Raw genomic sequence first — 15,760 nt, 5'->3', positions numbered from 1 at the left:
TATTCAATCTTATTTTCACCTGTGCTTCAGCCTGCACCCTCTTGTTGATCTAAGCACACCAGGCTCATTTCCACTGTTCTCTCTTCGTGTTCATGCCTCACCTGGAAAGTTCTTTAGCTACTTACTCAACTCAGAACCCACGTCCTCTGTGACACTCCCTCGTTCGTTTCAATCTCCTTTTAAAATCATTCTATTTAGAGTTGGAGAGGAGTATTTTTCACCTCCCATCTAATAGGTTCTCCAGATGACGTTACATTGTTTTATTTTTTAACGTAGGACAAAGATCGTCTGCGTTGGTGGGAGGCACTTTCAGTAGCAACAAATACATTATAAAGTAACTCGCTGCATTTAGATTTGTGCTTCTGTCCATTCAGCCAAAAGTCTGAGGACTTCCTCAGGGCTAGCCCCAGGGAATACAAAAATGAAGAAACTCTGGTCCCTGATGCCAAGGCTCCCATAAGCAGAATATAATATGGTTTGTGCTATGGCAATATTGGTCACGAACGAATGCAAGAGAGGAAACCTGGCCCAATCTTTGCCATCTAAACCCCGAGTGCTCTTCTGTTTCATTCTATTTTAAGCAATTCCCTCCTGGAAAAAACTGTCCGCAGAAACCGCTGGGGTACTCTGGACAAGCAGAAATATACTGGGCGTCTTCCGAACTGTCAAAGCCGGAGAAATGGTCCACGGGCCTAGACAACGTGAAACGCCCCCCTCCTCGCTGACCCCAACAGCCCCCCACAGAGCCTGAGGCACCGCAGGGCTGGGCAAGGCACGTTGGCGACCACGCGACGCGTCCAGGCGTCCGCGTTTCTCTCCCGTTTGCACGGGCGAGGTGGGGCGAGGAGCTGACGCTTATCTACTGCTCGTCTCGATGTTTCAGGGCGCGTCCCTGTCTGCCGGGTCGCTGCAGCCCCAGTGACAGTTATTTCTGTTACTCGGCGGCCTCGCCCAGCAGCGGAAGGCTCGCCGGACCCCGCCCGCGGCGTCGCCCCGCCCATCAGGCCCCGTCTGCGTCCCTCGCGCCCCGCCCGCCAGGACCCGCCTCTATCACTAGGCTCCGCCCTTGCCAACCAAGCACCGCCCCACCCCGCCAAGACACGCCTCTGCCACCAGGTTCCGCCCACTCCCTCCAAACCTGGCCCCCGCCCGTCAGGCCCCGCCCACTTCCTCCAAACCTGGCTCCCGCCCGCCAGGCTCCGCCCACTCCCGCCAAGCCGGGCCCCCGCCCGCCAGGCTCCGCCCACTCCCGCCAGGCCCCGCCCGGTGGCGTCATTACCCTGGTGTCGCCCACCGCCCAGCCCATCTCCTGGCCGCTGGTCCCGGCTGCGCCGCTCCCACCGACCCTCTCCCGCCGCCACCGCTGCCGCCAAAATGTGAGTGACGTGACGCGACGCGACGCGGGACGGCTTCGGGCCCCCGAGACAGCGACCTGCGGCCGGGACCTTTGCAAGGCCGGGGTCTCCGTCTCCTTTCGGATGCGAGCGGAGGCCGCGCGGGCCTGCGCCGGGGCTCCGAGGCCTGGGGGTGGACCGCGGCCCCGAGTGCGGGCTGCGGACGGGCCGGGCAGGCCCCGCGGCGGGAGGGCCCGGCGACCGTCGCGGGGACGCAGAGGAGGCGACGGGCGGGCGGCGCGGGCGGTTCCCGGAGGAAGGGAGCACGCCCCCCGCCCCTGCCCAGCATCCGGCCCCCTCTCCCTGCAGCTTCCCTCCTGACGCCCCGGGCCCTGAGAGGAGCGGAAGGCTGCCGGCTCTCTGCCTCGCCTGCTCTTTGCCTGGTGCTGGGCTGAGCTCCGGAAATTGCAAGGGAAGCGACCTCAGCCCCGCCTTGAGGCACCTGCAGTTAGAAATACCCTTTCAGGAACCAGTGCAGCCGAACTCGGGGCGACAACTTAACTGTGGCGCTTCTCTCTTTCTTAAGCGAAAGCACTACTGTAGTACCTTTGAAGACGCGGCCTTTCCACTGAAACATTAAGAGAAGGCTAATTATTAAGAAGCACAACGACCTTCTGTGTACTTCCTCCCTCCCTCCCTCCACCAGCCTGCTCATTGCTCACTCACAGAAGATAAAGGAACGGGTGCTTTTCCTGGGGTGCCTTTTAGGAACTGGGCTCACCAGACTGTAGGATATTCTGCTGAGGCTGCTGTGCCAACACAGCACAGTGGTTAAGATCTAGATCTGTGCGATTGCTCTGGATCTAGCTTAAACACAGGCTCCAACACCAGCTACGCTGTCTTTCCAAACCTCACTTGACTCATCTATAAAATGGGAGTAACATTAGTATTCCCCCCCACAAAGAGTTATGAGGATTAAGTGAGATTGTGCATGGAAAGGGCCTAGCCTCAGAACATGGTCCTTCCCTATTATTTTTTTAAACTTTTTTTATTGTAAAATGTAACATATATACACAGCAAAGACAGAAAAAAGCAATAACTTTCAAAGCAATCTTCAACTAATAATTGCAGGACAGATCCCAGAGTTTGTCATGAGCTCCCATAACAGGATCTCAGATTTTTCCTTCTAGCTGCTCCAGAACATTGGAGGCTGGAAGGAATAAATATTTTTTTGTCTTCACAATCGACGTATTTTTTTTCTTTTTTGTGAAAAAGTAACATATATACAAAGCAATAAATTTCAAAGCACAGCACAACAATTAGTTGTAGAACAGATTTCAGGGTTTGGTATGGGTTACAATTCCACAAATTTAGGTTTTTACTTCTGGCTGCACCAAAATACTGGAGACTAAAAGCAATATCAATATGATGATTTAGCAGTCATACTCGTTTGTTAAACCCTACCTTCTCTGTGTAACTCGACTGTCATCTTTGCTCTTTCTATCCCACTCTTCAGGGGTATTTGGGCTATGCTCATTCTAACTTTTTCATGTTGGAAGTGGCTGTCAATAATATGCCCAATAATATGGACCCTGTAGGTTTCAGGACTTATCTGGTCTAGGGACCCATCTGGAGGTTATAGGTTTCTGGAAAGTTACCCTAGTGCATGGAACCTTTGTAAAATCTTACATATTGCCCTATTTCATTAGAATTTACTGGAATGATTTTGGTTGGGGGTTGGCAAGTTATGATAGGTAGCAGTGTCTCACTGAAGCTTGCTTAAGAGTGACCTCCAGATTAGCCTCTTGATTCTATTTGAACTCTCTCAGCTACTGACATTTTATTTGTTACACTTCTTTTCCCCGTTTTGGTCAGGATGGCATTGTTGATCCCACGGTGCCAGGGCCAGACTCATCCCTGGGAGACATCTCCCATGCTGCCAGGGAGACTTTCACCCCAGGACATCATGTCTCACATAGGGGAGAGAGCAATGATTTCACTTGCAGAGTTGGGCTTAGGGAGAGTGAGGCCACATCTGAGCAACAAAAGAGGTCCATCAGAAGTAACTCTTAGGCATCCTTATAGGTAAGCTAAGCTTCTCTGCTACATAAGTTTCATAAGAGCAAGCCTCAAGATCAAGGGCTTGGTCTATTGATTTGGGTGTCCCTCAAGTTTGACACAGTATCAGCTTTTCCTATTATTTACCAGCCACGAAACTGTCCCAGGTCTTCCCTGGTCTTCTGCAAGTGTTGAATCAATGAATCGGTAACTACCTTATGCAAGGCACGTGCTAAGTGCTGTCTTGGATACAGAGAAGAAAATTCTCAGATACAAGAGCTTGTAATCTGTTAGGGGAGACAAGACTTTATGTACCTGAAAAATCAAAGTGATGCCTGCTAAGTAATGGAGGCAATAGAACATCACAGCCAAAGTGGTCAGGACAAATGTGCTTGTGGAGGACTGAAGCATTAGTGAGGATTTTAAAAGATGATTACATTTCTGTGAGAGTGCTTTGCTTCAACTGACCTTTTCTGCTCTACCACCATCATCACCCCTTGGTCCCATTGGTCCTAACCCTGCTTCTGAAATGAATCCATTTCTCCATTTTAGGAAAAGGACATTCTAAAATTGCTCATAACTCTGAAAACCATTCTTGTCACAGTTAAAAGATCAGAATAATACTGAATGCATTTAAGTAAATGTGTGCCTTAAAATAAGTAATAACTACCTGGAAATTTCAGTTTACCTCTCTTGGGATCAGGTACTTGAGTGGTACAAAGTTGATCCTATTAAACTTGCACTTTAGACTTTGGTCTCTTTTAACATGTGGGAGAACCTTGGAAATTATAGAGAAATTAGAAAAAATATCATTAAAATCTTTATTATTGCAGGAAGGACTTCATTTTTACTTTAGTTCTGATGTAAGAAATTTTTAACGCAGAGTTCTGGAATAACATCTTTATACTTGCAAAAATGTATTTAGAGTCATAATTTATTCATGCCCGTGCCTTTGTGTGTTTTAGGTCTGCAGGTGGGTCTGTAGGTTCAAGCTCTGCCTCTGGCAGTAATCGAAGACTTCAGCAGACACAAAATCAAGTCGATGAGGTATTGCTTCTGAAATGTAGGAAACGTACATTTTAAGCAGACATAGGAGCACTCTGGAAATAATTCCATTTAGAAAAAGTATCCTAAAAGTGTGAGCGTGAAGGAAATTTTGACTGTATCATAAACGTCACAAAATCTTGCCAACCACTGTTTGCTTTGGAAGCCCTGCTCTAAGCAAAAGTCACTTTCTAGTTTGGTGCTTGTTTTCCTGTGACTCTAATCACAAACCTAAACAGAGCCCTCCATAAGGACATTCCCTAAGAACCACTTGATGAAATAGGGTTATAGAATATTAAAGATCGGGTCCATTGATTGTTCAAGCCAGGATTAATCTCTCTGACTAGATTTTTTATCAGAGTGCTTTATCCAGGAGGTGACTTACCAGTTATCAAGCCTGAGCAAGCTGCAGAATTCCTCTCTGACAGCTGTCCGTTGACACACACAGGCAGATGGTGGCAAACTGCTCTAGCCCAAAAGATCTTTTTTTGTAGGATTCTTGAGTTAGAGGACCTTCACAACAATTTTGTTGTACCTTATATATACAGAACCACAACAGAAGATTGTTTGAGAAATTCAGACTACTATTTTCATATTCCTGAGAGCTGTTACTGTCCAACAAAGATATCTTGATCATTCTACATTTAGCTGCCCTAAAAAAAAGAGCTAAAGTTAAGTTAGACGCTGTTGTGACAGCATACAGTAATGTTTTGCTCTGATGCAGAATTATGTTCTGAAATTTTCATGCTAAGAAAACCATTCTAATTCTGTTCTGCTTGAAACTTTTATTTACAAAATCAGGTTGGGCTCCTTAAAAAAAAAAGTTTGATCCAAAGTGATAGAATGCTGATCTAAAAAAATGTGCCAATAAATTTCACTGGGAGTTTTTGTCCTTCTGTTTCGTCCTGGATGACATCATGTGGACACTCTCCTCCAGGTGGTGGATATCATGAGAGTCAATGTGGATAAAGTGTTAGAGAGAGATCAGAAGCTGTCAGAGTTAGATGACCGCGCAGATGCACTGCAGGCAGGAGCTTCCCAATTTGAAACAAGTGCTGCCAAGTTGAAGAGAAAATATTGGTGGAAGAATTGCAAGGTAATTCCCTTTTAACTGATTTTCATATTAAGTCACCATCTCCATTCACAGGGGTTAGACAAAGGCTGCAAATATTGGACTTGCTGACTGTGGGAGATGGGTTCCACACATGGAAATTTGGATGAACCTTGAGTTCAAAACACTGCCTGCATACTCTTCTTGTCCCCACAACTAGGAATTCTCCCTGCTCTGGGGTTGACCTTAAATGTGGAATAGGATTGTCCAAAATAAATCACAGACTTAAGCCCCTTCCAATCTTTTTCCCCAGCAGGGCCCTGAACATGGACTGACATGAGATGGCTAGAGTTGATGGTCAGTGTCACAGTTACCAAATAAATGGACTGTGATCAGATCCCAAATATATCCTGATCCCTTCCTTGTTTAGAAGTGACATTTTCAGACACATGGGACAAACTTGTAATTTGCCCTTCCTTATGTGGAACACTTGTATGCATAAAGAAATACCTATCCTAGGGATCACAAATTATTTGAATATCTAATAACAAATGGAGATGTACGCTTTAGACCCTAATCTAGAACATTACATTTAAGATTTTAAAATTAGTCATTATTTCCAATTCTAGTGCACCTTAGATTATCTTCCAGTGACTAGAATAATATGTTATGATATGAAACTCTTCAGTAAGCACATTAATCTCTAGTTCTGAAATGTGAAATGGAAATGTTTCATTACAGATGTGGGCAATTGGAATTACTGTTATTGTTGTTATCATCATCATCATCATCGGTGAGTTGATCTGTTCTAAACTCATAAAAATCTTCTCTGTACGTTCATAGTTGATTTCATGTACAAAACTTTGGAATAAAAGTTCCCCCAGAAATGTTAGTTTATTCCAAGGATTTTAATTTTCTTTAGTACATTTTTTTAAATTCTTCAGTATTGTATCAATAAACCCTGAGGTTTTCAACATAAATGTTAGTCCATCAAAGAGAAATTTATTCATTTTCCTGATATACCAGTTTTTCTCTCAGGAAGTGTTTGCATCATATATTTCCTGTTATAAGCCGCAGTGCAGTGACTCAAAGCCCTTATTACCTCTGAAGGATCCTGGCTGCACCACCAGCCAACTGCATGGCCTTGGGCAAGTCATTTAGTATCTCAGAACCTCAGTTTCCTCATTTGTACAATGGGGATAATAACAGTACCTACCTCATTGATCATGAGGACCAGCGTAGTTGAAATGTAAAACATGCAGAGCGTGATACCTGGCAAATAGTAATAATAATATAACTGTACATGTATTCTACGGTTATTATTATCACTATTACTGAAATAATCCATTGCAATTTTTTAGCATGGAATATGGGAACTATTTTATTTATTTATTTTCCACAAATAGAGGTCTTTGGTTGATGGGAACTCAGAAACTCTTCCTTAGGAGCCAGGGAGCTTACTGATTTCTTACCCCCTCTCAAGAGGCCTGGGGAGAAATGGGAAATTACCAAAGCTGATATACAGTGTGTAAAATTGGAGAAAATATATTTGCAAAGCTTGCCTAACTCACAACTGCTAAGTCAGCTAATAGTAAAGGAATAAGGCTGTACAATTGATAAGGAGAAATGGCAGAAGGTACATTTAATTTAATCACAAAAATAGTAACAAGTTATGGTGTGTTCATGCTGCCTCGTTCAGTGGCTTGGTAGTCTCCACTTGGACATGTGGATTCCTGCCCAGTGTTCTATGTGAGAACTCATTAGGGGAACATGTCTTCCTTTCATGCCATGACAATGTGATGGGCATTTCCTCTGAACCAGAATGTATCATTACCTGAATCCTTTCTTTTGACCATCTCCTCTCACCTCTGTAGGATCTATCGAAGTCTCTATAGTAGATCAGCCAAATTGAGTATCATCTGCAGTTGGAAACTAACTTGTTTAGACTGCAGCATTCCATGTTAATTCTGGATTTGTACTGAAAGATTAATCTACTATTTCCCTGCTTTTTTCCATCTCCCTTCATCTTAGTGTGGAGTTTTTCATGAATAACCAGAGAAAACTCAACAAGCCTTCTGTTCAAGAAACCCCTTCAAGACTTTTAACTCAGAACCTGCTATATTATGAAGCCTATCTACTGTTATATCTAAAATGATTTTTTTGTTGTTAGTTAATGTCAAGTTTGATTTCTAGGAAATGTGCCTTTGTCTTTTTAATATGCACTCAAACTAGAAGTATAGTCAGCTCAGCTCACATTTTGCACAGTGCCTTTACAAATTTACAAATGGGCTGATGAAGACTTCTTGAGTTCCAGAGTGTTGTAATCTAGAAGTAATATTGTCACTGACTAATTGCTATTGATTCCAGTTGAGGGAGTTTGTTCCAAGTTAGCTGTCTTCTTCATACGCATTTTATCTGCAAAACCATATTTTAAACCTTTGGATAATTATATTTTCAACTTGTGCCTTCCGGAAAGAACACTACTGCTTAGCATAAATTTGTAACAGTAACAGACTGTGCCTTATTTTGATATTTTTCTGATTCCCTATAAGAGAACCTGCTACTGTTTGTAAGCACTACTGACTCTTTCACTGTGTGTAAAATAAGAGGCTGGTAGAGACATTTTGCCCTTTAGGTATGAAGATGTTTACTTTGTTATTGTTATATATCACTTTCTAAAAATATTACTTTAATCAGACATAATAACCCCTTTAAAAATACTGTTTTTATGGAACTATGGCTACGACCAAAGTTTCTGTTTGGCCAAAAAGTTAAATCCCAGCAAAATGTCCTATAAGTCTGTCACAGACAGATAAATTCAGAAAAGTGCCAAATGGAACTCAAGGGGCCCTTCAGAATTAAAATTGTAATATTGCCTGTGAACTTTCTACTTGCTGGTAGGCCTTTCGTGCCTTTGAAATGCTGCAGGAGGTGCAGCTGCCTTTCCAGTGCAGTGTTTTCCCCAGGTGTGAGGGAAGGTTTGAGCTAGATTCTGACCATCTCATACCTAGAGATAAGGAGATTTACTCAGCCATGTGCAGATTATTGGCTGTAGACTCCAATAATTATGTGAGAAACAATTTGTAGCCTTCAGGCAAGACCACTTGTGAATTTGGTCATAATCTGGCCCCGTCCTCAGAGACTACAGCATTTTGGAGTGTGTTTCTTATGTTTACTCCATAGTCCACTTCCCAAATCAGTCTTCTAAATTATGCTTTCAATTAGACATTGGTCAGGACTGGGTGACTCTTCCCAGAGGATAGCTAACCAAAGACACTTTCTTTCTTCAGTGTCACAAACTGCATGTACAGGATACTGCTTTGGAAATAGCTGTTGCTGTCTGCGAGACTTGTGTACTGTGAGACTTTCAATATCAGGGTGTGTGACTTAGAGACCCAAGTCCAGGTACAAGTGAAAACAGGCAAGTGGGCACTAAGGGAGAAACAAAAAAGCCTTCTCACATCTGGCCCATTGTTAGCAGAATGTTCTAAGATTCTTGTTCACAATCTCTTACATAACTTACAAAGGAGGAACAGCTGAGGTGCACCTGGACTCTGGTTCTGTTTCTTTATATCAGTTCCCCTAATGTCACTGAAATGATTGTTGGAGACATGCCTTGCAGTATGTCCAACTGTACGAAGACAGACATCGGCGCCAGGGCATTAGCCCATCTTCCACCCAGGGTGTCTGGCCAATCTGACACTGAGACCTCAGTGCTGTCTCCTTGGCCTCAGTGCTCAGTCCCGGGTAACCCACTGGCTCCCTCGCTAACCCAGGAAGACCTCACTTACAGCTGTACATTTTGCTGGGAACTTGCCCGCTAGAATGGACTGAATAAAGTGTTTGTAAACAGAACTCTGGTACCTGTGTTCCTTGAAGAAGACCTAACTAGGTCCGCCTTGCTGCACCCTCACCTCTCCCTTATAACCCCCAAGCTATACTTTATTTTCTCCACTTTCACCAGTCTGCTCACTGGGTGCTCTAGTCCCTAGTACCCCGTGTTTCCCCACACCCAAGTGAACAGACACAAACCACTCCTGTGTAGAAAGTGCTTTCCGTACTGCAGATGGGTAGGGAATTGCTTTCACATGATAGCCAGAATTTTCAGGATTTGACTGAGTTAACCAAGTATATGGTCTTTCAAAGTGCTGTGCCAAGTCAGCCTTGTGGACGGAGGCCAGAGCACCTCCTATGTGGGACCTGGGGGAAGGTCATCTCCAAACACATGCTTCATCTGGATTTGGTCTGTCTTTCCCCTGGGATATACTCCTCTTACTCTACTGAGGAAAAAACCTCAATACAATACAGGTGAAAGGAGACTCTTGTTTCTGTTTACAATGAAATGCCAGTTCTCTATAGAATTCTATTGGGAGATTTCTGCTACAACAGATCGACTTTCCATGCCTTGGCTAGATGGTCATTGCTTTTCTTGCCCAACATATCGTGGTGTCCTGGAAAAGAATTAACAAGTGTCATTCTTTTTGTTCAGGGCCTGTATGTGATGAAATCTGTGTGAACTTTTAGAATGTCAAGATTTGGGAGGAAAATATTTATCCACAATAAAATAGGCCTCTCTTTTGCCACCCCTCCCTTACCTGTCAGGATTCTATAGGGCTAGCTCCTCAGCCAACTTCTCTTTGCATTCTGCCTTCTCTCCTTGGGCAACTTTATCTATTGCCGTGATTTCTTTAATCATTAATGAACTGATGCTCCAGGAATACCGGACACAGACCTCTCAAATTCAATGTCCCCAAAACTGAGTGAACCCTTCCCCTGCCTTGTGCTCCTCCTATCACTGACCGTTTGTCTCAGAGAACAGCACCATCATCCGCCCAGTGTGCACACCAGACAAGTCCATTGGACTTGGTAATATTTTTAATCATTATATCACTCAGGAAAGCTGAGGATTTTGCTGTATAACAAACATCCCCAATCTCAATGGCTTGACATGTAACATATAATAAGCATGTCCAATGCCAGCCATCAGGGAGGCTCTAATCATCAGTCACTCAGGGACGGGCTTCCCATAAACATTATTTCACTTATCAGGATTATCATTGCAGGAAGAAGGGAATATGAGAAATATGACTCGTGTACTGGCTTTTTAAGTTTCTGCTTAGAGGTGGAACCAGCAGCTCTGCTCACATTTCCTTGGCCAAAGCAAATCACATGGCCAATGTCAAAGGACAGGGAGAAGCTATCCTGCCAGTCTTGCAAAGAGTACAAATGGAACTGTTTGTGACCAACCCAACAATCACTTTGTGTGACTTCATGACAGCAATTTCAACCAAAGAATAGGGGCAAATTCCTCTCAGCTTATCAGTATCTTCTAGGGAGTTGCACTTGTTCCACAATTTTATAATTGCATCCCTAATAAAATATTTTTTGGAAGTATGCTACTTTTTAAAAAAATTGAATTTGTGTATGGCTTGTTTGCTTTAAAATTGACCAGATTTCTCAGTACATTTAAAAGTAAGCATACTTCTTTTACAACAGAAACAATTTTCATACTAGCAGAAAACTCACTTTGTGAAACTGGAATTTACTAAATAAACCAATTATGGCATAATTATCTTAAAAGACAATTGTGGTTTTTTTCCTGGTTCTTTAAATAGCAAAAAAAGTGTGTTTAAGTATGTTAAAAGACAGCTGTGTTTTTTTTCCTGGTTCTTTAAATAGCAAATAAACAGCAAAAAAAAGTGCATTTAAAAATCACCTAATTATCTCCGTATCCCACAGCCATGGACAATCCCCTAATATTCCACCTTGACACCTACAAACAGAAGCTCCTGCTCCTCGCCAAGGCTCCAGATCCCCACCCAAGGAAGGACTCTGTCCCACTAAGGGCTCCCTCTCCCCCATCATTCCTTTCTCTGTTACTGGGTCAACTATCAAACAGGACTTAATAGCGATCCTGTTTTAAGAGCCTTCCCTTGACCCCATCTCCATCCCTCCATCAAAGAAATACTTCTTCACACCTTTTCACAGCAAAACTCCTCCATACTCTGCTCTCTACTTCCTGTCTTGCTTACTTTCCACTTTTTCCTCAGTTCACAACACTGAAATGTCTCTAACCAAGGTCACCTGAGACCACCATGTTGCCTTTGTCTTACTCTTTTTCACCATCATCTGACTCCACTGTCAACTCTCTCCTTGAAATACTTCTCTAGGCTTCTGCGATCCCACGTTTTCCTGGTATGTTTTCCATCTCACTTCCTGCTCGCTTTGCTTGGCTCTCTGCTCGACCTGTGAACCCCAGCGGTCATGGCCTCTTCTCTAGCTATACTGTCTGTCTAGGTGCCATAATTCATGTATATTTTAACGACTCCCAAATGCAAACTATCTCCATCCCTGGCTTCTCCTCTAAATTCCAGTCTTGAAAATTCAATTGCCTACATCTCCATTTGTGCCGCGCACATCTCAAACATAACATGTAGAAAACAAGTCAATTTTTCCCTTCACGAAACTTACAGTTCCTGACTTACCATTTTAGTTTATGTCCCACCATATGCAGCATTTCTTTAACCAAAGACCCTGGGTCACCCTTCATCGCTCTCTTGTCCACGCATATACATCCATCTGCAAGGCTCTGTGCCCCCAAATATAGCCCAAATCCAGTCCTTCTCTCCCCATCTTTCCTGGGGCTGCTCTAGCCTAGCTGTCATCAGTCCTGGCTTGTAATGAACAGCCTCCTGACTGCTGATTTTGTTTTCTAAGTCGCAGCCAGACTGAGCTTTCACATGTGTAAATCAGATCACAAATTTTACTTAAAATTCTCCACTGGCTTTCACTGCCATTAGAAAAAAAGAAAAGAATCCCAATCCCTTTGCCTGTTGCAAGGCCCAGGGTGACACCGCCCCGTCTGCTTCCTGACTTCATCCCCTGCCTCTCCCTGGCTCTCCAGGCAAAGGGATCGAAAGGCTTTCTTTCAGCTTCACAGCCACAAACTCGTTCCAAGTCAGGGCCTGCTAAGGGCTGTGCCCTCTCCTGGGGGCATGGCCGCACCCCCGTGGCAGCCTGACCACCCGGGCCTCTATTTCTCAGAAGAGCCCCACACCTAATCACCCTCCTGCACCTTCCAGCCCACCACACTTTCACTTTCCCATCGCTTTGTTTTACTTTCCTCAGTGCACTTTCACTTTCTGAGCTTAGTTTAATTTCTGAGAGGTTTGTTTTTTGGTGTAAAACGTGGACCCAGGGGCAAGGACTTTGTCTCCGCCCCCTCGGGCTCCAGGACCCGCCACCATTACGGCCCACGCGTGCGATCAGCAGATCCCAGTAGCGGGAACAAGCCTCTGAACAGCTTCCGGGGAGAACGAGCTTCCAGCTAGAGTAAGGCTTGTAAGGCTTGGAAAAACAGGGTGCTTTCTCCAGTACAGGATAACAACCGTCACCACACTTTCCTGTTTTACATACAATCCGTTTCATTCATGCCGCCAACACTGCTTACTTTTCCTGTACCAGGCACGGGGGGAGGAGGGAGCCAAGCCCACACTGTCGCTTTCGGGTGAGCTGAGCCAGTCTAAGCTTCTTCAGACCGGCCAAGAAAGAGGAACTTTCTTTACACGGAGCGTCTTTTATGTACACTCGACTTCCTCCAGGTGCCAAATGAATCTAACTTCAGAAGACAGGGGAAATGATCAAGTACCACTATCATTTTTCAAGCACCAATGTCATTTTTTTTTTCCCATTCAACAGCAAATCCGTAAACTCGCAAACTCAGCAGGGCCGATATATTGCAGTTAACCTGAAAACACCCCAAAAGGAAGGTGTAAAGAAGTCCAGTGTTCTTCTAGGCAGTCGGAGAACCCTTTTGAGACTGTACCTTAACTCCCCCGGAAAGAAGGCAAGAGCGCAGAGCCCCGCCCCAGCGCCGGTGCACGTCAAACAAATAACACTTGCAAAACGGAAAGGAAGATGAGAGCCGGCGTCGAAGGCAACGCAGAGAAAGCCCCTCGCTCCCAGATCCTTCTTCCGGCAGCTGCATGCGGCTTCCGGGTACCGCCCGCCCACCCGGGGGCGCCACCCAGGACAGCCCGCGCCCCGACGCCGCCGCGGCGCCCCGCCCACCCCGCGCTCCCTCCGCTTCCGCACCTCCACCCGCTCCTCACGTGGAGGCCGCGCCGACCCCGCCCACCCACAACGCCCAGGTCCCGCCCCGCCCCGTGAGGGGCAGCTCCAGCATCTTCTCGCTGAAGAACTAGTCCCAGCCATCCCTTTGGACCCGCCCCCGGGAGGGGGCGGGGCAGTTGCCTCGCGCGGTCGCTGCCGGATCCCCCGAGGGGTCACCCCGCCCTCTGCCTACGCACCAGCTGGTGCGGATTGGCCGAGCGCCGCTCCGACCCGACCCCCCTGGCGTTATGTAACCCTCTCCGGGGCCGTGGCCCCCTCCCCGTCGCCTTGGGTTATGTAACCCGAACGCCCCGACGTCGGGTCCCGCCCCCGGACCAATGGGGGCCCGCGGAGTGGGCGGTGGCGGCCAATAGCGCGGCCGGGGGGCGGGGCGCGGTCACGAGGCGCGCGGGGGGCGTGGGCATGGCAGAGGTCCACACGCGGCACGCCTCGGGATCCGTCGCTGCCGGCGGGGCTGGGCTACCTGCGCTGGGCATCCCGGCGGCGGTGGGTGAGGACCCGGGCCGTATCCTTGGGCCGCTAGCCTGTGGGGAGCTGCGCGCTGAGGGGCGGGCGGGTCGCCCCGGGGCGGGCAGCTGCGATCCCGCGTCCCGTGCTCTGGAGTCGACCGCCCTCCGGGTCCCGCTTTCCCGTGCGCGGCGACTTTACCAAACGGCCGGGGGAAGTTGCGTGCTCCTGGGGCCTTCCTGCAGCCGGGGCTGAGCCTACCGGTCACCCCTCGTCGGGGCTGGACCCCCTGCGAGGGGAGAACCCGAGGGGCCCCGCCATACTGGTGAGGACAGTCCGTGTGGTGGGCCTGGTTACCAGGCAGTTGTGATGCCCGCGCCGCCGCCCCAGCGCCACGGCGGGACCCGGACGACGAGTAGGTTGTTGCCGCCGATGCTGAAATAAAAGAGGAGCAGGCGACTGAGTTGGGGGCGCGCGCCAAGGATGGAGCGCGGGGAAGACCCCGGAGCGCCCGGATGGAGAGCCCGCGAGTCGGCGAGGAAGGAGCCCCGGGGAGTCCCAGGACCCCTGGCCGGGGGAGAACCGGACATGACGTGGAGCCGGAATCACCAGCTGCGGGGCGGCCGTGGGGGCAGCAGTGACAGGTGATGCTTTCATCTTCACTTTGACATCCTGCGGGAATGGTAAAGAAAAAAGGTGTGAGTGTGTGTGTGAGTTTTTACCTTTTTTTTTTTCTTAAGCGGAGGGGAAAGCTTAGGGAGAGACTCATGTCTTAGAAGATCTGGAAAATTGAAGAAAACTACCAAAGAGATGCAGAAGTGGGGAAAAGTGGTCAGCTGAGTTGGGCTAAAGTGGAAATGAGAGAAAGAGTGAAAAATGTTTGGCACCGATTTCTTTGCTTCGATTTCCCTACCCATAAAATAGAGATAAAAAAGTTCATGAACTAAATGAGTTGTTACATGGCAGGCGCTTAGAGGAGTGCATGGCACATAGTTCACATTCAGTAAATGCCAGCTGTTACTGAAAATGTTTTATTTTACTCATTGGTTGGCTGTGGGGTTTTTGGGGTTTTTTTTTTATATGCTGTATGGCAGGTCTCACATTTCATTCTTTTTCCATGTGAGTGTCCCGTTATTGCGGCACCATTTGTTGATTTTTTTTTTTTCTCTTTTTTTCTTGTTTGGTTTTTGGTTTGTTTGCTTGTTTGGTTTGGGGGAAAGTGCATGGGCCAGAAATCAAACCCAGGTCTCCTGCATGGCAGGGATAATTCTACTACTGAACTACTATCGTACCCTCTGTGGGTTTTTTGTTTGTTTGTTTGTTCGTTTTTAATCTTACAGTGAACAGCAAGACCGAAACAGAGTTTCTGAAGAACTTAGGATGGTAGTACGGGAAATGAAAAAATACTTCCCGGTGGAGCAACGCGGTAAACTAAGCACGCTAGATGCCCTCACTTATGCCCTTCACTGTGTCAACAGTGTGCAAGGTAAAAGCAGCCCAGGGAAAATTCATTCCTACAAATGCGCCTTTACTCATGAATGTCAGCCAGAGGAGTTGAAAGTGCATTCATGAAAACATTCTGAGCTTTTTCTGTCACTGTTTATAAAATGAACAAATCACTGCTTTTATTATTTTTTTAGTTTTCCAGATTAGGAAGACCAGGAGAACCTAATTTGCTTAATAAATATGCAGT

The 15,760-nt window shown here is 46.5% G+C and overlaps 2 protein-coding genes across 16 annotated transcripts in view; both read left to right on the top strand.

Annotated features, from left to right (window-relative positions):
* Positions 1 to 679: 679 nt before the first annotated feature.
* On the top strand, positions 680 to 9,342 carry VAMP3 (vesicle associated membrane protein 3). Its single transcript, XM_077130912.1, has 6 exons — positions 680 to 701; positions 884 to 1,376; positions 4,358 to 4,439; positions 5,374 to 5,532; positions 6,229 to 6,280; positions 7,519 to 9,342. Exons 1-6 carry the CDS (start codon positions 680 to 682, stop codon positions 7,533 to 7,535), a joined length of 825 nt encoding a protein of 274 aa, XP_076987027.1. The 3' UTR covers positions 7,536 to 9,342.
* Positions 9,343 to 14,027: 4,685 nt separating this feature from the next.
* The window catches only part of PER3 (period circadian regulator 3), a 70,638-nt gene continuing 68,905 nt past the window's right edge, over positions 14,028 to 15,760 (top strand). For 10 of the 15 annotated variants that reach the window (XR_013171299.1, XR_013171300.1, XM_077151426.1 and 7 more), the window contains exons 1-2: positions 14,028 to 14,711; positions 15,408 to 15,553. Coding sequence is in view for 13 of the 15 variants with exons in the window: in XM_077151426.1 (XP_077007541.1) it covers positions 14,551 to 14,711; positions 15,408 to 15,553 (307 nt within the window). In the remaining 2 variants the exon portion in view is untranslated. The remainder of the gene's footprint in view (positions 14,712 to 15,407; positions 15,554 to 15,760) is intronic. The other 5 variants (XM_077151433.1, XM_077151429.1, XM_077151427.1 and 2 more) reach the window with 1 other exon arrangement.

This window comes from Tamandua tetradactyla, chromosome 2 (assembly GCF_023851605.1).
Source record: "Tamandua tetradactyla isolate mTamTet1 chromosome 2, mTamTet1.pri, whole genome shotgun sequence".
NCBI classification, from domain to species: domain Eukaryota; kingdom Metazoa; phylum Chordata; class Mammalia; order Pilosa; family Myrmecophagidae; genus Tamandua; species Tamandua tetradactyla.
Note: the sequence above shows the minus strand (reverse complement) of the source record. Positions and strands in the feature narration are given on the sequence as shown.